This window comes from Hordeum vulgare, chromosome 4H, assembly GCF_904849725.1.
Source record: "Hordeum vulgare subsp. vulgare chromosome 4H, MorexV3_pseudomolecules_assembly, whole genome shotgun sequence".
Classification (NCBI taxonomy): domain Eukaryota; kingdom Viridiplantae; phylum Streptophyta; class Magnoliopsida; order Poales; family Poaceae; genus Hordeum; species Hordeum vulgare.
The window spans coordinates 159,836,745-159,860,547 of record NC_058521.1 but is presented as its reverse complement, the minus strand read 5'-3'; the positions used below and the strand labels follow the sequence as shown (position 1 = coordinate 159,860,547).

Genomic DNA, 23,803 nt, shown 5'->3' with positions numbered 1-23,803 from the left:
ATTGACGTAACCCTTTACGACAAACTCTTTAACCACCTCCATAATCGAGAAAAATTCCTTAGTACATTAGTTACTAAGGTAAATTTGGACCGCTGCTAGTGATTCAATCATGGATCACTCTCTGTACCTCTCAACCTACTTTGAGTCAAGGCACACATCAGGTGCGGTACACAGCATGGCATACTTTAGATTCTACGGCTAAGGCATAGAAGACGACCTTCGTCTATTCTCTTTATTCTGCCGTTGTCGGGTTTTGAGTCTTACTCAAATTCACACCTCACAACGCAACCAAGAACTCCTTCTTTGCTGATCTATTTTGAACTCTTTCAAAAACTTGTCAAGGCATGCATCTTGTTGAAACTTCTATTAAGCACTTTCGATCTATCTCCATAGATCTTTGATGCTCAACGTTCAAGTAGCGTAATCCAGGTACTCCTTTGAAAACTTCTTTCAAACAACCTTGTATGCTTTACAGAAATTCTACATTACTTCTGATCCACAATATGTCAACCACATATACCTATCAGAAATTCTATAGTGCTCCCACTCACTTCTTTGGAAATACAAGTTTCTCATAAACCTTGTACAAACCCAAAATCTTTGATCATCTCATCAAAGTGTATATTCCAACTCCGAGCTGCTTGCACCAGTCCATTGAAGGATCACTGGAGCTTGCATACTTGCAAGTATCTTTAGGATCGACAAAACCTTCTGGTTGTATCACATACAATGTTTTCTCAAGGAAACCGTCGAGAAAACAATGTTTTGACATCCTACGTGCAATATTTCATAAATAATGCATCAACAACTAACATAATTCTAACAGACCTTTAGCATTGCTACGAGTGAGAAAGTCTCATCATAGTCAACTGTTTGATCTTATCGAAAACATCTTTGCGACAAGTCGAGCTTTTTCTTAATAGTGACTTGTCACCATCATCGTCTGTCTTCTTTTAAAGATCCATCTTTACTCAATAGTCTTATGACCATCAAGTAGTTCTTTCAAAGTCTACACTTTGTTTTCATACATGGATCCTCTCTCGGATTTCTTGGCTTCCAGCCATTTGTCGGAATCTGGGCCCACCATCGCTTTCTCCATAACTCGTAGGTTCACTGTTGCTCAACAACATGACCTCCAAGACAGGGTTACCGTACTACTCTGCAGCAGTACGCAACCTTGTCGACCTACGAGGTTTGTAGTAACTTGATTCGAAGCTCAATGATCATCATCATCAGCTTCCACTTCAATTGGTGTAGGCGCCACATGAACAACTTCCTGCGCCCTGCTACACACTGGTTGAAGTGATGGTTCAATAACCTCATCAAGTTCTACTACCCTCCCACTCAATTCTTTTGAGAGAAACCTTTCCTCGAGAAAGGATCCGTTTCTAGAAACAAACACTTTGCTTTCGGATCTGAGATAGGAGATGTACCCAACTGTTTTGGATATCCTATGAAGATGCATTTATCCGCTTTGGGTTCGAGCTTATCAGACTGAAACTTTTTCACATAAGTGTCGAAGCCCCAAACTTTCAAGAAACGACAGTTTAGATTTCTCTAAACCTCAGTCTATACTGTGTCATCTCAACGGAAATACGCGGTGCCCTATTTAAAGTGAGTGCGGTTGTCTCTAATGCATAACCCATAAACGATAGTGGTAATTCGATAAGAGACATCATAGTATGCACCATACCAAATAGTGTGTGGCTATGACGTTCAGACACATCATCACACTATGATGTTCCAGGTGGCATGAACTGCGAAACAATTTCCACATTGTCTTAACTGCGTACCAAAACTCGTAACTCAGATATTCATTTCCATGATCATATCGTAGACAGTTTATCCTCTTGTTACGACGAACTTCACTCTGAAATGGAATTGAACTTTTCAACATTTCAGACTTGTGATTCATTAAGTAAATACTCCTGTATCTACTCAAATCGTCAGTGAAGTAAGAACATAATGATATCCACTACGTGCCTCAACACCCATTGGACTGCATACATCAAAATGTATCACTTCCAACAAGTTACTATCTTATTTCATCTCAATGAAAACAAGGCCTTGCTCATGTGGTATGATTTTCATGCCACTAGTGATTCGAAATCAGGTGAGTACAAAGATCCATCAGCATGGAGCCTCTTCATGCAATTTATACTAACATGACTCAAGCGGCAGAGCCACAAGTAAGTGGTACTATCATCATTAACTCGTATCTTTTGGCACCAATATCATGAACATGTGTAACACTACGATCGAGATTCAATAAACCATTGAAGGTGAATATTCAAGAAAATAGAGTAACCATTATTCTCCTTAAATGAATAATCGTATTGCAATAAACACGATCCAATCATGTTCATGCTTAACGCAAGCACCAAATAACAATTATTTAGGTTTAACACCGATCCCGATGGTAGAGGGAGCGTGCGACGTTTGATCATATCAACCTTGGAAACACTTCCAACACGTATAGTCACCTCGCCTTTAGCTAGTCTCCGTTTATGCCGTAGCTTTCATTTTGTGTTACTAATTACTTAGCAACCGAACCGGTATCCAATACCCTCATGCTACTAGGAGTACTAGTAAAGTACACATCAACATCATGTATATCAAATACACTTCTTTCGACTTTTGCCAGCCTTCTTATCTACCAAGTATCTAGAGTTGCTCCGCCTCAGTGACTGTTCCCCTCATTACAGAAGCACTTAGTCTCGGGTTCGGGTTTAATCTTGGGTCTCTTCATTAGTGCAGCAACTGTTTTTCCGTTTCACGAAGTATCCCTTCTAGCCCTTGCCTTTCTTGAAACTTAGTGGTTTTACAAACCATCAACTATTGACGCTCCTTCTTGATTTCTACTTTCGCAGTGTCAAACATCATGAATCGCTCAAGGATCATTGTATCTATCCTTGATATGTTATAGTTCATCACGAAGCTCTCACAGCTTGGTGGCAGTGACTTTGGAGAACCATCACTATCTCATCTGGAAGATCAACTCCCACTTGATTCAAGTGATTGTCGTACTCAGACAATCTAAGCATACGCTCAACGATTGAGCTTTTCTCCTTTACTTTGTGGACAAAGAATCTTGTTGGAGGTCTCGTACCTCTTAACAAGGGCACAAGCATGAAATCACAATTTCATCTCTTTAGAACATCACTTATGTTCTGTGATGTTTTACAACGTTTTCGGCGCCTTGCTTCTAAGCGATTAAGTATTTTGCACTGAACTATCGTGTAGTCATCAGCAACGTGTATGTCGGATGTTCATAGCATCCACAGACGACGCTCGAGGTGCAGCACACCGAGTGGTGCATTAAGGACATAAGCCTTCTGTGTAGCAACGAGGACAATCCTCGGTTTTACAGACTCAGTCTGCAAAGTTTGCTACTATCAATTTTCAACTAAATTTTCTCTAGGAACACATAAAAACAGTAGAGCTATAGCGCAAGCTACATCGTAATTAGCAAAGACCATTAGACTATGTTCATGACAATTAGTTCAATTAATCATATTACTTAAGAACTCCCACTCAAAAAGTACATCTCTCTAGTCATTTAAGTGGTACATGATCCAAATCCACTATCTCAAGTCCGATCATCACGTGAGTCGAGAATAGTTTCAGTGGTAAGCATCTCTATGCTAATCATATCAACTATATGATTCATGCTCGACCTTTCGGTCTCATGTGTTCCGAGGCCATGTCTGCACATGCTAGGCTCGTCAAGCTTAACCCGAGTGTTCTGCGTGCGCAACTGTTTTGCACCCGTTGTATGTGAACGTTGAGTCTATCACACCCGATCATCACGTGGTGTCTCGAAACGACGAACTGTAGCAACGGTGCACAGTCGGGGAGAACACAATTTCATCTTGAAATTTTAGTGAGAGATCACCTCATAATGCTACCGTCGTTCTAAGCAAAATAAGGTGCATAAAAGGATTAACATCACATGCAATTCATAAGTGACATGATATGGCCATCATCACGTGCTTCTTGATCTCCATCACCAAAGCACCGGCACGATCTTCTTGTCACCGGCGTCACACCATGATCTCCATCAATGTGTCGCCATCGGGGTTGTCGTGCTATTCATGCTATTACTACTAAAGCTACATCCTAGCAAAATAGTAAACGCATCTGCAAGCACAAACGTTAGTTATAAAGACAACCCTACGGCTCCTGCCGGTTGCCGTACCATCGACGTGCAAGTCGATATTAACTATTACAACATGATCATCTCATACATCCAATATATCACATCACATCGTTGGCCATATCACATCACAAGCATACCCTGCAAAAACAAGTTAGACGTCCTCTAATTTTGTTGTTGCAAGTTTTACGTGGTGACCATGGGTATCTAGTAGGATCGCATCTTACTTACGCAAACACCACAACGGAGATATAGGAGTTGCTATTTAACCTCATCCAAGGACCTCCTCGGTCAATTCCGATTCAACTAAAGTTGGAGAAACTGACACCCGCCAGTCATCTTTGAGCAACTGAGTTACTCGTAGCGATGAAACCAGTCTCTCGTAAGCGTACGAGTAATGTCGGTCCGAGCCGCTTCGATCCAACAATACCGCGGAATCAAGAAAAGACTAAGGAGGTCAGCAAAACGCACATCACCGCCCACAAAAACTTTTGTGTTCTACTCGAAAAGACATCTACGCATGAACCTAGCTCTGATACCACTGTTGGGGAACGTCGCATGGGAAACAAAAAAATTCCTACGCGCACGAAGACCTATCATGGTGATGTCCATCTACGAGAGGGGATGTGTGATCTACGTACCCTTGTAGACCGTACAGCAGAAGCGTTAGTGAACGCGGTTGATGTAGTGGAACGTCCTCACGTCCCTCGATCCGCCCCGCGAACTATCCCGCGATCAGTCCCACGATCTAGTGCCGAACGGACGGCACCTCCGCGTTCAGCACACGTACAGCTCGACGATGATCTCGGCCTTCTTGATCCAGCAAGAGAGACGGAGAGGTAGAAGAGTTCTCCGGCAGCGTGACGGCGCTCCGGAGGTTGGTGATGATCTTGTCTCGGCAGGGCTCCGCCCGAGCTCCGCAGAAACGCGATCTAGAGGTAAAACCATGGAGATATGTGGTCGGGCTGCCGTGGCAAAGTTGTCTCAAATCAGCCCCAAAACCCCACTATATATAGGAGGAGGAGGGGGGAGACCTGCCTTGGGGTCCAAGGACTCCCAAGGGGGTCGGCCGAGCCAAGGGGGAAGGTCTCCCCCTCCCAAACCGAAATCTACTTGGTTTGGAAGGTGGAGTCCTTCTTCCCTTTCCCACCTCCTTCTTTTTTTTTTCCTTTCCTCTTTGATTTTATTTCCTATGTGCATAGGCCTCTCTTGGGCTGTCTCACCAGCCCACTAAGGGCTGGTGCGGCACCCCAAACACCCATGGGCTTCCCCGGGGTGGGTGCCCCCCCCCCGGTGAACTCCCGGAACCCATTCGTCATTCCCGGTACATTCCCGGTAACTCCGAAAACCTTCCGGTAATCAAATGAGGTCATCCTATATATCAATCTTCGTTTCCGGACCATTCCGGAAACCCTCGTGACGTCTGTGATCTCATATGGGACTCCGAACAACATTCGGTAACCAACCATATAACTCAAATACGCATAAAACAACGTCGAACCTTAAGTGTGCAGACCCTGCGGGTTCGAGAACTATGTAGACATGACCCGAGAGACTCCTCGTTCAATATCCAATAGCGGGACCTGGATGCCCATATTGGATCCTACATATTCTACGAAGATCTTATCGTTTGAACCTCAGTGCCAAGGATTCATATAATCCCGTATGTCATTCACTTTGTCCTTCGGTATGTTACTTGCACGAGATTCGATCGTCAATATCCGCATACCTATTTCAATCTCGTTTACCGGCAAGTCTCTTTACTCGTTCCGTAATACAAGATCCCGCAACTTACATTAAGTTACATTGCTTGCAAGGCTTGTGTGTGATGTTGTATTACCGAGTGGGCCCCGAGATACCTCTCCGTCACACGGAGTGACAAATCCCAGTCTTGATCCATACTAACTCAACGAACACCTTCGGAGATACCTGTAGAGCATCTTTATAGTCACCCAGTTACGTTGCGACGTTTGATACACACAAAGCATTCCTCCGGTGTCCGTGAGTTATATGATCTCATGGTCATTGGAACAAATACTTGACACGCAGAAAATAGTAGCAACAAAATGACACGATCAACATGCTACGTCTATTAGTTTGGGTCTAGTCCATCACATGATTCTCCTAATGATGTGATCCCGTTATCAAGTGACAACACTTGCCTATGGCCAGGAAACCTTGACCATCTTTGATCAACGAGCTAGTCAACTAGAGGCTTACTAGGGACAGTGTTTTGTCTATGTATCCACACAAGTATTGTGTTTCCAATCAATACAATTATAGCATGGATAATAAACGATTATCATGAACTAAGAAATATAATAATAACTAATTTATTATTGCCTCTAGGGAATATTTCCAACAGAAGCTTTGATCTATATGTTGTCATCAATTACCAAAAAGGGGGAGATTGAAAGCACAATTGCTCCCTAGGGTGGTTTTTATAATTGATCACAACATATGCATCATTGGACTAATATGTTTATCCAAGTATATTTCAGAAAAGTTCAAAAGATGCTTTGGCTAAAGGCTTATGTGGAGATGCCCCTTGATGCAAGAAAGGAATAAGTTTGGCTCAAGCTTCAAGCTAGAAGACTCTTCATTTTATATTTGTGAGAAATCACTATTGAGTCCATAGGAAAGCCAATACTATTAAAAGGGGGTGAGGTATTAAAATGAACTGGTTGCTCAACTGCTCAAAGTTAGCGACCAAAATACTGAGTCATTTTTCCCACGTAACCATTCTGTCCAATACCACACACTCAAAATCGGTGCCACCAACTTTCCCATTTCGGCCCTACCGAGTTTGATCCCAGACAGAACCCTAGCCATTCCCACCAAATCGGTGCAACCGAAACCATGTCGGTGCTACTGAGTTTAGGTGGCCAACTTTCTGTTGCCTCGGTACACAAAATCAGAATTTCCGAGTTTGAGTATTGGTGTCACCGAGTTGTGTCTTCTGACTTTTAGCCACCTTTTCGGTGCCACCGAGTTGTGTATATCGGTTCCACTGAGATTCATAAGTTGCTGCCTTTAGTGCAAGTCGGTACCACCGAGTTGATGACTTTGGTGTCACCAACTTTGCCACTTTAGGTGTAACTGTTGGATTTTGTGTGCTGCCTATATACACCCCTTCACCCCCTTGTCATTCGTGGGAGAAGCACTCAGAACACACACTTCATTTTTAGATCCATTTTTACTGAGAGAGAGCCACCTACTCATGTGTTGATACCAAGACATTCCAATCCAATCATTTGAAACTTGATCTCTAGCCTCCCCAAGCTAATTTCCACCAAATCAATCTCATCTACCCATGCCTATTCTGTGAGAGAGTGATTCGTGTTGATGAGACTATGTTTAGAAGCACCAGAACAAGGAGTTCATTGTTCTACCACATCTATTACCTTTTGGAGGGTGGTGCCTCCTAGATTGGTTAGGTGTTGCTTGCAAGCCTCCTATTTCGTGTTGTGGAGTTGAACCCAGATGTTTGTAAGGGCAAGGAGATCGCCTACTTCGTGAAGATCTACCGTGAGTAAGCCTAGTCCTTCGTGGGCGGAAACCATGGTGGAATAGACAAGGTCGCTTCTTCGTGGCCCCCTTGTGGGTGGAGCCCTCTATGGACTCTCGCACCCGTTACCCTTCGTGGGTTGAAGTCTCCACTAACATGGACGTACGATAGCGCCACCTATCGGAACCATGCCAAAAATTGTCATGTCAATCTCATGCATTTGATCTCCCTACCTTATTCCTTTACTTTACACTTGCATGTTTTACATTCCACTACTACACTCTTAGAACTGCATGTGTTGGGTGTACTTGACTTGCCATAATTCCCAAAACTGCCCCTCAACTAAAATTGGGCAAAGGCTAAATTTTTATCTTGTCAAGTAGTCTAATCCCCCCTCTAGACATACTTCCGGTCCTATAGCTGTCGTGTTGGTCCATCACCACCTTAATAGCTAGCGGTCGTTGTTCTGTGGCTTGATCCCGGGACACTTTTCGACGTTGGATCATAACCAAGAGAGCGGCCATTTCCTTATTTGAAGGACTACTTTGACACAACCAACCCGTTGTTCAAACATCAAAAATTCCGGCGGTGTTTCTGTATGGCTAGGCATGTTTTCAACCATATTAGTGAGGGGGTGGTCGAATACGATAACTATTTCAAGTGCAAAGAGGATGCCTTTGAAAAGATTGGCTTCTCATCTGATCAGAAATGCACTGCAGCCATGCGAATGCTTGCATACGAAGTGCCCACTAATCTCGTTGATGAGCACGTCCGTATGAGGGAGTCTATATGCCTAGAGTCCATGTACAAGTTATGTAGGGCTGTGATTGCTGTGTTTGGCCCTGCGTACTTGAGAGAGCCCACCTCAAGATACAACCCACTTGTTGGTGAGGAATGCCAGCAGGGGCTTCCCAGGGATGCTTGGCAGCATAGACTGCATGCACCAGGAGTGGAAGAACTGCCCTACCGCTTCACAAGGGCAGTATAAGGGCCACGTCAGGGCTTGCACTATCATACTTGAGGTTGTGGCCTCACAATATGTCTGGATCTGGCACTCTTTCTTCAGCATGGCCGAATCACATAATGATGTCAACGTGGTTCAACGCTTGCCGGTGTTTGCAAGGCTTGCGGAAGGCAACAACCCACCGGTGAATGTTACCATCAACAGCCACAACTACGACTAAGGATACTATGTAGGTGACGATACATATCCTAGGTGGACCACTATCGTGAAGACAATCCTCGACCCTGTCGGAGAGAAGAGGAAGATTTGCCCAAGAGCAAGAGAGTGCTAAAAAGGACGCAGAGCGTGCCTTTGGTGTTTTGCAATCTCAATGGGGCATCGTTCAGTACCCTGCTAGGACTTGGAGCACCAAGAAGCCATGGGAGGTGATGACAGCTTGTGTGATTATGCACAACATGGTCGTAGGAGATGAGCGTCCGAAATGTACCTACATCAAGGGTTTCAGTTTGATGGTGAGAATGTTGTGCCTGAGCATGAAGGAGCGGCAACGTTTGAACAGTTCGTCCAATTTCATTATAAAATGCGTGATTGAGAAACTCACATGCAACTACAAAATGATTTGGTTGAACATATGTGGGCTCATGTTGACAACCAATAGTTGTATCTTTTTTTATATGTATTTGAGACAATTTAATTTTTATTCGATTTGTAAAACTATACTTATTTATTTTAAAACTATGCTTTATTTGTTGGAAATATGCCCTAGAGGCAATAATAAAGTGGTTATTATTATACTTCCTTGTTCATGATAATTGTCTATTGTTCATGCTACAAGTGTATTAACCGGAAACCGTAATACATGTGTGAATACATAGACCATACCAAGTCCCTAGTAAGCCTCTAGTTCACTAGCTCGTTGATCAATAGATGGTTATAGTTCCTAATCATGGACATTGTATGGCATTGATAACGGGGTCACATCATTAAGAGAATGATGTGATGGACAAGACCCAATCCTAAGCATATCACAAGATCGTGTAGTTCGTCAGCTAAAGCTTTTCTAATGTCAAGTATCATTTTCTTAGACCATGAGATTGTGCAACTCCCGGACACCGTAGGAATTCTTTGGGTGTATCAAACGTCACAACGTAACTGGGTGATTATAAAGGTGCACTACAGGTATCTCCGAAAGTGTCTGTTGGGTTGGCACGAATCGAGACTGGGATTTGTCACTCCGTATGACGAAGAGGTATCTCTGGGCCCACTAGGTAATACATCATCCTATTGAGCTCAATGTGACTAAGGAGTTAGTCACGGGATCATGTGTTACGAAACGAGAAAATAGACTTGCTGGTAACGAGATTGAACAAGTTATGGGGATACCGACGATCGAATCTCGGGCAAGTTATATACCGATAGACAAAGGGAATTGCATACGGGGTTGATTGAATCCCCGACATCGTGGTTCATCCGATGAGATCATCGTGGAACATGTGGGAGCCAACATGGATATCCAGATCTCGCTATCGGTTATTGACCGAAGAGGTGTCTCGGTCATGTCTGCATGGTTCCCGAACCCATAGGGTCTACACACTTAAGGTTCGATGATGCTAGAGTTGTAATGAGAATAGTATGTGGTTACCGAAAGTTGTTTGGAGTTCCAGATGAGATCCCAAACATCACGAGGAGCTCCGGAACGGTCCGGAGGTAAAGATTCATATATAGGAAGTGCATATTTGATCACCGAAAATATTTCGAGGATCATCGGTATTGTACCGTGACCACCGGAAGGGTTCCGGGGGTCCACCGAGAGGGGCCACCAGCCCCGAAGGGCCACGTGGGCCAAAAGTGGAAGGGAACCAACCCCTAGATGGGCTAGTGCGCCACCCACCAAGGCCCAAGGCGCCTAGGGATGGGAACCCTAGGGCGTGGAGGTGGCCCCCCTCCAACTTGGGAGGCAAGCCACCTCCCACCTGGCCGCCGCCCCTCCCATCTAGGGTGACCGCCTCCCCTCCTAGGGTTTCCTCGGGTGGCCGGCCAGCCCTCCCCCTCCTCCTATATATACCCAAGGGTTTTGGGGCTGCAACACACAAGTTTTCCATCCACCTCGGCGCAGCCCTGCCCTCTCTCTTACTCCTCCTTCGCGGTGCTTGGCGAAGCCCTGCCGGAGAACCACATAGCTCTACCCCCACCACGCCGTCGTGCTGCCGGAGCTCTCCATCAACTTCCTTTCTCCCCTTGCCGGTTCAAGGTAGAGGAGATGTCACCGGGATGCACGTGTGTTGAGCGCAGAGGCGTCGTTGTTCGGCGCTTTGGATCCCATCTACCGCGATCTGAATCGCTGCGAGTACGACTCCATCACCCGCGTTCATAGTAACGCTTCCGCTTAGCGTTCTTCAAAGGTATGAAGATGCTCTACCTCTCTCGTTGTTGGTTTCTCTTAGATTGATCTTGGTGTTCCGTAGGATTTTTTTTGAATTTCTCCCTCGAGCTCCAACATTATTTGATTATAAAACTATGCTACTTTTTATATGTCTACTTGTCAAATAATGCAAAACATGTGCATATTTACTGAAAAGGGGCGGCCAGCCGGCCACATCCGCAAATATGGATCGCAGGTGTTGGACGCAGTGCCAACCCAAATGTTAAACAGAGCGAATGCAAAGCGCTCGGCTGGCCTAAACGGACGAGACCGTCGTCCGTTTGGGTCGGCGCGTTGGAGTTGCTCTTATGCGGCGATGCTTTTTTTTTTAAAACCGTGCGAGCCCCTTTTCATTACCGAACATAACGAAAATACAAAGTTACAAAGTTCGGACAAACAAAGGAAAACAAGAAAGGGGAGCAAGTTCAAAGCATTACTGGAAAACCCACAATAGACAATCGTCATCGAGCAGCCTATCGCCGGACGAAAACCCAGGAACATCATAAAACGCATCAGCTAGCCTAACAAAACCAAGAAAAGGAGGCAAGTCTAAATCATCCCAGGATACAATCAGACCCTCCAACGAGTCGACCAGTCACTCACGCAAGGGCCAAAACCATAGAGATCTAAGAGCATCTCCAACAGGCGCGCTATACAAGCGTCGCGCCGTAAAAAAGGCAGTTTTAGCACGCGCGCAACGCGACGGGCAGCTCCAGCGGGCGCGCAAAAACGGCGCGCGCGCCATTTCCAGTTCAGCGCGCTGGCCGAAACGCAATCCCGCGCCCCCTATTTGCTGCGCCGGCTCCCGCGCGCGCGACTCTCCCGCGCTCGCTCCTGCTCTCTCCCGCGCTCGCTCCTCCACTCTCGCGCCGCCCCCATCCGACCGCGCCGCCGTCGCCGCCCGCGCCCGCCGGCGACCACTCAAGCGCTTCCCCGGCCTGTCTCCGCTGCGGCCGCCGCCCGCTCCCCCCGGCGACCGTTCAGGCGCTTCCCCGGCCTCCCCGCGCCGCCGCGCTTCCACCCCACCCCCTCCTAGTCCGGCCGGCCCTCGCGCCTCCGGCGTCTGAGGAACAGCGCCGCGCTTTCTTGAAATAATTTTGTTTGTTTGATCGTTTTTCTCCTATTTTTTGAAATGTATATGTGGTTTGTGCGTGCTGCGCGCGCTGCATTTTTGGGCACTGCTGGAGCGGCGCGCGCGCTACATTATAGCGCGGCTGTTGGAGCCAGCGCCTATCCCCGCGCTAAACCAGCCGAAGCGCGCGCGGTAAATACATTTTTTGGGCGCGGCGCGAAGCGCGGCTGTTGGAGATGCTCTAAGGCATTACTAGCACCTTTCATCTTCAATTGTTACTCTTGGGGGCAGCACAGATCCGTACCATGCTAGACGCATTGCTCTTTAGAATCTTTGCTCCACGCTTCAATTGCTCTTCATCGTCACCCGATTAGCTTCATTCAACAAACCTGTTCAATAAGTAAGAAAACTACAAGTAGCGTAAACCACATTAAAAAGGGATTTCAGCTTCTTGTTCTTAAAAATAGCACGATTATGACAATTTCAGATCGCCCAACAAACTGCTGCCACTCCCAGCGGCGATGCTTATTGTGTTGGATTAGAGAAAGAAAACCGCTTTCCAGCCGTGCAGATGGTCCACTTTTACCCAAGTAAGTAAGGAGCTGCTTTCCGGTTGCAGCAGATGAGACGCTACAATGTTGGCTCCTTCAATCCATTTGGCAGCCGGAGTTGGCCAACCATCCCACCGTCCACAACGACTCTCCTTCAATCCGTTGCAGGAATTTCACTTATCCTTTTACTTTATTCATTTATCCATCCTTTTCTTCCTTGGCTACGCAACCCGACGCAGCTCAAGCAATCTCTCTCTCTCTCTCTCTCTCAAGTTACCAGTTCTCCCTGTGTGAGAGAGAGACCTTGACAGTTGTAGTCGCAAGCAAGGCAAACAGAGTCAAGGAAAGCAGACGAACACAACGCGGCTTCCCTACCCTTCCCCTCCCTTCGCTGCCGCCGAAAGGAAGCGTCCTCTTGTGCTGCCAGCACCAACACAAGCCAGCCCAGAACTCTCCCTGCCCCCGTCCCCCACCTCCTCACGCTTCGCCGCCTTCCCTCGCTTCCTCCGCCAGCCTCCTCCACACCTGGATCCCTCGTCCTCCTCCTACGCCACGATGAAGCCCGCCGGCGCCGGTCCCGACCCCGGCACTGGCGCCGTCGAGGTCCGCGTCGAGCGCCCGCAGCGCCCGCCCGTGCACCCGAACCCGGCACGCCTCAGGGCGCGCCCCTACTACCGCCGCTGGACGCCCTGGCTCGTCCCCGCCGCCTCAATCGCCTGCGTCGCCGTCTTCCTTGTCACCATGTTCGTTAACGACTGCCCCAACCGCAGCTCCGGCAACTGCTCCGCGGGGTTCCTCGGCCGATTCGCCTTCCAGCCGCTCAAGGAGAACCCGCTCCTCGGCCCATCCTCCACCACGTACGCAGGCTGCTGCCCTCCTCCGTCTCTTCTTCCTCCACCCTTTCTTTGCTTCCTCGCCTCGCTGTGCATTTCCTTGCTTAGAGGAAGACAGTGAGTCTAGCTGAACATTGACAAGACTTAATTTCCCCTTTCCCTTTGTTACTGACCAGTACAATTGCAAACAGCAGCACCAACTCGATTTACTCAAAGATGATGCTGTATTAGCATTGTTTTTCTTATCTTTCTCTCCTCATGCCTTAGTAATTCCTTATTTGGGTCGTATAGACAGTGGGGGATAACATCTCTCCTTTTTAGCGTCTCAAACATGACATTTTATTCCTTTAGACCTCGTGTGTTTACACTCAAGCTATTGAGATTGATCCTCAATTAGGTTGGTGCACAGGTTCATTCTCAGGTTGCTTACTTCTGCAATAGGGAGACCAGCAGCCACCTCCCCTGCATTCTATTTTGCAATTGGAATTGGAAGAACTAGTGATGCTTCCGTTTGAGACATACTGATTTTTTTTCTGGGTTTGTGGATGAGGGAATTTTGTGAGCTAGCAATCTACAAGTCTTTGAGAGGAAACTTGTATGAGGTACACAAACATTCAGAGTTTCAGACCATCTAAAAAATCGGTCTTGATCCCCTAGGTGTGAGCTCTGCAGGCTGATCTTCCAATGGATCTAATCAAGTTTACGATTCTGGTTTTTTTTTTCTTCATCAAATAAAACTAAAGCCTTCTTACTGAGTTGGTAATTAAGTTGGGGTTACAAAGGTATTCTGGAACTGATCATTAAGTCTCTTTCCATTAGGGGACAGGTGTTATACTTGTAAATTCTAGTTTCTCTAATGAATGGGCAGAGCTCCTGCCATCCATTTCAAAGAAGAAACTAACAGCTGAAATATTAAATGTAGACGTAAGCAATTTGCTTGCCAAGTCAGGTGTAGGACATCTTTAGACTTGGTATTGGCTTATGTAGCTTTGCTAACTTTAGTTGATTTAGGCTATACTCTGCTCATGATTGGTGTTGGTGATGACTTGAGAAGAAAAAAAATCAGATTATCTTGTCAACCGTCTAGGTGTTGAAGGTTCTGCACAATTTGACTTCAACAATTTTACCGCATATTTGGACTTTTATGGTGTTGTCCGCAATTCGACTTTTATGTTATTTTGGAAGTGCAAATTCAGTGAACAGCAGTAGTTGCGTGCTGTGTTTACAACTAATGTAGTGTCAAAAAGCTCTTATATTATGGGATGGAGGGAGTATATGTATTCGTCGGTGTTGAGTAGAAGTATAACTACTTTGCTCAGATATTTTCAGAAACTTCGTCCTTGCTCTGCTTTTTTTTTTTTTTTTGCGTGAACTGGGAACTTTTTTTGGTTAACTTCTGGTCATTTTACTGATGTTTACTAAGAGCTACAGTGAATTTAATCTTTCATAGTGTGTTGCGTCACTTCATTTGAAATGAAGGACATGGAAAGAAATGGCGGCAAACAAGATAAGATATTTCTTATGGATATTTGAATTTCAGGACTAAGAAAGCATTTTCCATTCCAGGCTGCTGAAGATGGGAGCTCTAGATGTATCTAAAGTTGTCCAAGGTCGCCAGGGATGGCGTCTGATTACATGTATCTGGCTCCATGCTGGGGTTGTCCATTTACTCATCAATGTGCTTTGCCTTCTATTTATTGGTATTCGACTTGAACAAGAATTTGGATTTGGTAAGTGAAAGCATTGCTTGCATTTTTCACATGAGCCTTCTTGATTTCAACAAGAAGGAATAGATAGAAGTTATATCCTGTCAATCGTTTTCCCATGGCCTTGGTTCTGTTAATAACTAACAAGCTTCTTCGGACAAATTTCTTGTAATGAAATATTGCTTCATGAAGCCAATTCTAGTAGTCTACAGACATTTCACAAGTAATATCATATGTTATGTATCTTCGATAGTGGAACCAAAAATATCAGAATTTTGTAACCACACAGAGAAGCTACTTAGACTGAACCAAGAGGCACCATACTGTAGCAACTCCTGAAACAGGAATACCTCAAATTACCCTATCTATATCGCTGATTAGTTTACCAAAGTCTCAAATAATATGCTTGAAAGTTCATCCAAGCTGTAGTTCAATTTACGAAATAGATACACGTACATTTTAAATGCTTGTATGCCTTACACTACTGAAGAATTTTGTCTATTCATGATGTACAGTGAGGATTGGCCTTGTTTATCTCATTTCTGGTTTTGGTGGAAGCTTGATGTCTGCTCTCTTCATCCGAGCAAGTATTTCCGTTGGTGCTTCTGGTGCTTTGTTTGGACTGATAGGGTCTATGCTTTCTGAACTCATCACAAATTGGTCACTCTATGCAAATAAGGTCTGTTTTCGTATATATCTTCTGTAATTTGTAATAATAGTAGATGTTTCAGCAGATTGATTCAGTTTTGTCCATCGAGAATTAGTTGTTCAATTAAATGGTGTGATAATTCCCCTTAATTTTTAGGTGGCAGCATTATTAACCCTGGTACTTGTGATCGTGGTGAACTTGGCCCTTGGGATACTCCCCAGAGTGGATAACTTTGCTCATATTGGGGGCCTTATATCTGGGTTCCTTCTTGGATTTGTTGTCTTTATTCGACCACAGTTTGCATGGATTAACCAGAGAAGAGTAACACCTGGACCGCAAACTGCTCCTGCCGAACGCAAGCACAAGACGTATCAATATATATTGTGGATAGTTGCTGCTATTCTGCTGATTATCGGGTGAGTCTACAGACTTTCCGCTTGAAGCCCTGATATATAACTTTCAGATGTTTTCCCCGTGATGATTGATACCTGTCATCTGAAATTTGTAGGTTCACAGTGGCTATCGTTATGCTTTTCCGGGGATATAATGCGAACGATCACTGTTCTTGGTGCCATTATCTCAGTTGTGTTCCTACTAAAAAATGGAAGTGCAACTCGTCACCGACAACATGCACGGTAAGATAATTGGAAGTTCCTCCCTCTGTATTTTTTAAAGTACTTCTGAACCAAATGTGCTTTTGGATCAATATGGACCAAACTCACTTTCTTTGGCTAGACGCTGTAGCCAGATATGTAAGAGATGTCCCAGTTGAGATTGAGCATGCATTCACGGGGGCGTCGCTACATGCTAATGCTATTTTTCGTAATTCCATCTCCTTGCAGGCAATCCTACAGGCAAATACCTTGAACTTGACCTGTGAAGGCAAAGGGATACACCGGAGCTACATTGTGGCTGAAGCTACACAAGATAAGATAGACCAGCTCTGCAACCAGCTTTGCAGTTAGGAGAACCGGATTCCCTGAGCTCTCCTAGCTTCTAACATGATTTTTATTCTTTGTGTACATGAAGAGAATACCGCATATTTTAGTAGAAGGTTACTTATGGAGGGAAGTATTCAGTGTGCCATATTTGGTTGCTTGTGATTAATCTTGAGAAGTGGTGAAGTGTTGCTCCGATTCCCGGATAGATAGAAACTGAGAGGGAAAGGCCAACAGGTTTATCATTCATGTGTTATAGGCCTTTGGCGGAAGCATAAACCTATGCTTGTACCCTGCCTCTTAGGAGTATTGTAACAAACTCTATCTTTTCAATATAATGAAACACAAAGGTCCTTTGCGCTTTCTCGAAACAAATTATAGCATTTCATGTGTTGAAAGGAACTTCAACGCATGGTTGCCGGGAGTATCCACACAATAAACCCAAGCTTAGAGCAATTTTAGCGGAGTCGCCGTATGGCATATGGAGCGCGCTCTATATGCTTTTAGATGCTGCTGGAGCCGCCATAATGTGGTATCCACCTGTTGTCATAGGTTGTTCCCGAATAATCCAAATTGCATGACGCACTTGGTTCAATTCAATTTCATTCTTAACAATTTGGACGGAAAATTAGAACTTAGTTCTAGTGTGACTTACATTCATAGAACAACTAGTAATTACTTATAAGCTAATATAAACTAAGGCCATGTTTGAAACCACAATAGATTATAATAATTTGGATTATGAAGATAGTTATATAATCTGGTTTATAAAAATAATCCAGGTGGGTATGTTTGAAGGCCAGATTATATAAACTGTAATTCAGGTTTTATATTGTACAATGACATGTCTGTCCTGTATAAAATAAAGACGGCGGCGGTGGCAGTAGGTAATTATCTTCAAGTTCACAAGGGTAAGTAGGTAATTATCTTCAAGTTTACAAGGTTAATAGGTCATTAATAATCCATAATCTAATTTTAGCTGGGCTAGAGTAGATTATGAGTTTTTAATAATTTGGTCATCTAGTTTTTAAAATCTATAATATAAACTGTCCTGTTTAAAAACATAATAGATTATAAAAACCAGATTATATAATCTGGGTGGTTCCAAACCGGGCCTAAGTAGCTATGGTTTTTGAACGCTGCGTAGCAGCGCCACGCGCTATGAGGGTGGATATCGCGGCCTCCTGATTAGGAAAGTCCATCCAGTCGGTCCCCACTCATGTGCTAAAAAAAAGGCAGGTCCACTTTTCCCTCGTTGCCACGTCCCAACGGCCAACGACCCCCCTGCCTCACATGATCTTTCCCTTCCCCACTTACCCATCACCATAAAAACCATACGCCCCACCAGCGCTGATCTGCAACTTTTTGTTCCCATCCCCAGCCGTCGTCGGATGCCATGGCCTAGCATTGGGGAGCTCCCCTCCCACATAGAAGAACAGAGTAAAAAAGGTCAAAAATCAAATTGCAAAATCCTCGGGGAAATTCTGGAAAATACAATTGTGTCTGCAACTTTTTCTTGCTGATCAGGCAAAAATTCTGGAGATTGAGGGCAATTCAATTGCGAGAGCTGGGCAAATTTCAGATTGAGGGCAATTCAATTGCGAGAGCTGGGCAAATTTCTCTGAGTGAAGAGCAAAAGGTAAATGAGTTGTTCCAATGTCTATGAACTTCTTTTAGTTCTAGAACTAGCGGTTTTCCCTCTCTGTACCTATCTCCCCTGATGTACTACTTGCGAATATAGCCCTTGTACCTAAGTGTTCAGAACCTGGCTTGATTATTGTCCCCTGTTCGTGCCTTCGCCTTTACACATGTAGAACTGGGGTGCTAGATAATAAAGCTGCTGACTCTTGGCTCTTGAATTGCATCTTGTCTATTTGTATTGCACCTTGCTTCTGCAAGCAAAAAGAAACAAAAAAAAGAAGCTTTTTTGTTAGTAATCGGTGTATAGGAAAAAATTGTCAAAAACCTATTGAGTTGCTTACAAAAAATCTAGTAGTAAAATCTAGTTGCTTACTACTCCCCTATAAACTAATATAAGAGCATTTAGATAACTATTTTAGTGATCTAAACACTCTTATATTAGTTTACGAAGGGAGTACAACACAAAGTATCCAAGAAAAAAGCCTGAAAAACTAGTAGTAGAAAAAGATTCATGCAACTCTAAAAAAGGCTGCTCACTGAGTTTGGTGTGTTTCGGTGAATTCTAAAAAAAATTGCCCTTGTTTATTCAATTTTGCTTGCACGATGGAAAGAGGGGGAAATGCTAAAAGTGTTTTCATTTACATTCGCTTACATATTAATTACTTCCCCCTATTTCTGTCTTCTAACATGTGCAGATGGCTGGCATTGATCTCAATGAGCTATGTGGCATAACACCCGCATGTGGGTGAGTAGGGTCCATGGGCTATGCGACATAGCACCCGGCGGGCGGGTTGGCTGAACGGGCTTAGGCAGTTTTGCAAAAAATAAAGGTGTGTGGTGTTGTAGTCGATAAGGGTCGATGGGCTAGGCAACCTAGCAACAGGCGTGTGGGCGACTTGGTTGGTCGGCTTAGGCGGTTTTGCAAAAGATAGAGGTGTGTCGTGTATGCATGCAAGTAGGGTCGATGGGCTAAGCGACATAACACCGGGGGGGGGGGGGGGGGGGAGTTGGTTGGCCAGGCTTAGGCGATTTCTGCAAAATAGAGGGATATGGTGTATGCAGTCGATTAGGGTCGATGGGCTAGGCAACCTAGCAACAGGCGTGTGGCCGACTTGGTTGGCCGGCTTAGGCGGTTTTGCAAAAGATAGAGGTGTGTGGTGTATGCAGGCAAGTAGGGTCGATGGGCTAACCGACATAGCACCGGGGGGTTGGCGAGTTGGTTGGCCGGGCTTAGGCGATTTCTGCAAAATAGAGGGATATGGTGTACGCAGTCGATTAGGGTTGATGGGCTAGGCAACAGGCGTGTGGGCGACTTGGTTGGTCGGTTTAGGCGGTTTTGCAAAAGATAGAGGTGTGTGGTGTATGCAGGCAAGTAGGGTCGATGGGCTAAGTGACATAGCACCGGGGGGTTGGCGAGTTGGTTGGCTGGGCTTAGGCGATTTTTGCAAAATAGAGGGATATGGTGTATGTAGTCGATTAAGGCCGATGGGCTAGGCACCCTAGCACCAGGCGTGTGGGCGACTAGGTTGGTCGGCTTATGCGGTTTTGCAAAAGATAGAGGTGTGTGGTGTATGCAGGCAAGTAGGGGCGATGGGCTAAGAGACATAGTACCGGGGGGTGGGCGAGTTGGTTGGCCGGGCTTAGGCGATTTCTGCAAAAAAAAAAGGGATGTGGTGTATTCACGCGAGTAGGGTCGATGGGCTAGGCGACATAGCGCCCAGGGGTGGGCGAGTTGGTTGGATGGGCTTAGGCAATTTCTATAAAAAATAGAGGGGTGTGGTGTTGTGGACGATTATGGTCGATGGGCTAGGCGACATAGCACTGGGGGTGGGCAAGTTGGTTGGATGGGCTTAGGCGATTTCTGCAAGAAAAATAGAGGGGTGTGGTGGTGTTGTAGGCGATTATGGTCGATGGGCTAGGTGACATAGCATCGAGGGGTGGCGAGTTGGTTGGACCAGGTTAGGCGATTTTGCAAAAAAGGTGTTGTGGTGCTTGTAGGCGATTATGATCGATGGGCTAGGCGGCATAGCACCGGGGGTGGACGAGTTGGTTGGACGGGGTTAGACAGTTTTGCAAAAAAAGGTGTGTGGTGTATGTAGGCGATTTCGGTCGATGGACTATGCGACATTGCGTCGGGAATGGGTGAGTTGGTTGGACGGGCTTAGGCGGTTTTGCAACAAAGGTGTGTGGTGCTGTAGACGATAAGGGTTGGTGGCTAGGTGTCGTAGCACCCGAGGGTGCGCTAGTTGGATGGTCAGATTAGGCGATTTTGCAGGGTGTGTGCTGTTGTAGGCGAGAAAAGTCGGTGGGTTAGGCGACCTAGCATAGGTTTCAGGCTCTTGTTTAGCCTAAAAAATGTGTGAGATTGCCTTATTCTGCATAGAACAGGTTCTGAATAAATTCCTTACCGATCTAGTCTGTAGGTTTTTTTTTTTTTTGCCTGATTCCCTACCTAAGTCATGTAATAATGTTGTAAAGAAATGAAGAAAACCAAAAAAAATTGTGGTCAGTTCCTTGCCATTGTATTGATCTGGGGAGTCCTCCATCTTAAAAACTGCCATGTCAGGGATGGCGGGAAAGATGTTCTTGCCTAGTTTTTACTATTTCTCTAGCCTGCAGAGAAGCAAAAAGAATGCATTATTTCATGACTTCTACACTGAATCACTTTCTCATTTATTTTCACAGGGAAAAATCAAACAAAAGCACATGATATATACATGAGTAATCAACATGTATACAAGATGCACCCTGCTATCTGCTATAATTTGGCACCAGAGACTATCCAGTGCTTGCTATCTGCTCAAACATTGTGCCAAAAAATGCTAACATTCCAGGGAGCAGTAAACAATACTCTGAAGAAAATACTAGTACGTTCAGAGCAAAAATTTGAACTCAAAAAGCCTGCATGTAGATACGCAAAAAAACAGCAAACCTGCATCCGCAAAAGAAAATTCAGTTCCGAAAAAAGACTCCACTAAAACATGTATGTATATTTCTAGCAACGTTATATATCCACTCTCCAATACCACTTCCCCTGTCTTATTTGTGCCGTGCGGGGAGAGCCATGTTAATATCTCTGTGCCCGGCTGGCCACAACCTACTTAACATCAACCGCGACAAAGAAACTTGCCCACTGTAAATAGTCTCTGGTGCATCAGCTTGAAAAAGGGATCCACCGCGACAGAGAAACTTGCCCACTGTAAATAGTCTCTGGTGCATCAGCTCAAAAAAGGGATCCACCACGACAGAGAAACTTGCCCGTTGTAAATAGTCTCTGCTGCATCAGCTCGAAAAAGGGATCCACCGCATCAGAGAGAGATGCCCACTGTAAACTTGCCCCACGACCTACTGAACATCAACAGCAAAACAGAGCCACATTGCTCGGCTTGCCACTGAATTGACCACTGTAAGTAGTAGCATTGTCTACTTAACATGAACCATGAATGAGAAACTTGCCTCCACCTGGAGGAAACCAAATGCTACAAAAGTGCCCACTGTAAGTGGTAACATTGCCTACTCAAAAGTGCTTGGGATCATCAGGGACGGGATAGGGAAAACCTGAAAACACTACACTGTAAATATTGAAGTGAGAAATATTGCCTGTAAAACAAAACTGCTATAGATTTGCAGCAAAATCTGCACAAAATTGCTTGTAAAACTAAACTGCTACAGATTCGCAGCAAAATCTGCACAAAATTGCCCACTATAACCTGACATTTGCTTACCTATCGGTGGAAAACAGACCTGCAGCGTACAAAGCACCTATCATGAGATCGGTTCCTTGCCTGCGATGCACTACACAAAAAATCGCTATTGGTCCAAAACAAACCTGCAGCGTAGAAAACACCTGTCATGGGATCGGTTCCTTGCCTGCAATGCACTACACAAAAAATCACGTGAGAAAATTTCTCTCTGCTTGCTACTATTTGCTATCAAAATCGAAAATTGATTTTGGTTGGTATTTTGCGCACGGGCTTCGCCGGGGCATCGATTCCTCGTCTCCTTACTCCTCTGTTGGCAACCCCGTCGTCCCCATCCTTCCCCTCCCCCTGTCGTCCATGTAGATGACGCCGCCGTGTTTGTGAAACACCTCCCCTACCTCGCCCCTAGTTCTCGGAAATTGGGGGAAAATGGAGGAGCAGGGCGTGTAACTTACGTACTTTCTTCCCCACGGAGACGAAGCATCTCGTCGCGCCCTCGTCGTCTTCGCGTCGCCGATTTGTCCGCTTGTACCTTCTTCATCCCATTCACTGGCCGCGCAGTCACCCTCTCAATCGGAACTGGGGGGTGCTTCGCCTCCACGCCCCGCTTGATTCGTCACCGTCGTTTGATCTCTCGCCGGCTGCGGTCGTCGACAACCAGGGATTTCTCTCCCTTTGCTGCTGAAGAGGTGGGTGTGAGGAGAGGAGGGGGATGCGTACGACAAAACGCCACCGCTATCTCTTCCTCCGGTATCGGATCTGTCCACCACGTGGCAGGATCGTGTCGCGTGACCGACGGCTGGCGTTCGGCCACTCGGGAGTGCTGGATCACGCGTACTAGTTGGACAACGTTTGGGATGGTTTTGTTAGGACCCCGACCGTGCATCAGAAATACTAGCAAACGACCCATGCGTTGCAACGGAAAAAAATAATATCACACGTCACACGCTCTTAATTTATAAAATATGTCTATAATTTAAGAATTTATAGTTACGATACAAATAAAGATGGTCTTATTCTAAAAAATGTAGTTTAAAATTTCACAAGTCTTCTATTTTAACACGGCTTGCATGTAGATTTAATACGTACAAAGAATCAGTCAAGTGACCTTCAGTTTCATCTCTAATCCTGATTTTGTTGACGTGTTCATCCCCAATCCGAATGAGTACCGGTATGAAAGAAAGACGAATAATGACTTATTTATTAAGATTGCACCCTAGATAGTATTTTTATTAAACGTTTAACAGATAAAATAATATCATATTTAAATTCTACATATTTTTTCTAATCAAATTCCATGTATAATATGTTAAATTTGGAGTTACGGTTTAAAAGATATGAGTATTTTAAAAAATATTTAATATATATACTACGAGTTTAATGTCATAAACAGTAAGGACTTTTTTATAAAATCACCTCGGTGGATTTTCCGACGGAAGCGATAGCCTCTTTATTATTAGGTAAAGATATAGCAAAAGAGCATGTGCGTTGCAAGGAAAGAGAAAATAATACACGTTCTGAACGTAATATATTTTCACATGGCATCACATTTGTTTTGCCAACGATGACCTTAGTGTTCATACAACGAAAACGCGTTCGAATGTACAATCACTCGGAATAAGATGAGAAATATGTTGTTTCTCCCCACGAGGTAGTCCAAAG

At 44.9% G+C, this 23,803-nt stretch overlaps 1 protein-coding gene and 1 long non-coding RNA gene across 4 annotated transcripts; one reads left to right on the top strand and one right to left on the bottom strand.

The window, feature by feature from the left end:
• The first annotated feature begins 12,921 nt into the window (after positions 1–12,921).
• On the top strand, positions 12,922–17,170 carry LOC123448272 (RHOMBOID-like protein 2). Its single transcript, XM_045125122.1, has 6 exons — positions 12,922–13,530; positions 15,073–15,236; positions 15,728–15,891; positions 16,018–16,277; positions 16,370–16,496; positions 16,704–17,170. Exons 1-6 carry the CDS (start codon positions 13,229–13,231, stop codon positions 16,824–16,826), a joined length of 1,140 nt encoding a protein of 379 aa, XP_044981057.1. The 5' UTR covers positions 12,922–13,228; the 3' UTR covers positions 16,827–17,170.
• Positions 17,171–20,958: 3,788 nt separating this feature from the next.
• Positions 20,959–22,687, bottom strand: LOC123448270. 3 transcript variants are annotated; one of them, XR_006631642.1, is made up of 3 exons: positions 22,597–22,687; positions 22,270–22,320; positions 20,959–22,184 (listed from the first exon to the last, which is right to left on the bottom strand). It is a non-coding gene; the product is annotated as an uncharacterized LOC123448270 (long non-coding RNA). The 3 variants fall into 3 exon arrangements; XR_006631643.1 differs by having other exon boundaries at positions 22,601–22,637; XR_006631641.1 differs by lacking the exon at positions 22,597–22,687 and having other exon boundaries at positions 22,270–22,590.
• Between the last annotated feature and the right edge of the window lie 1,116 nt (positions 22,688–23,803).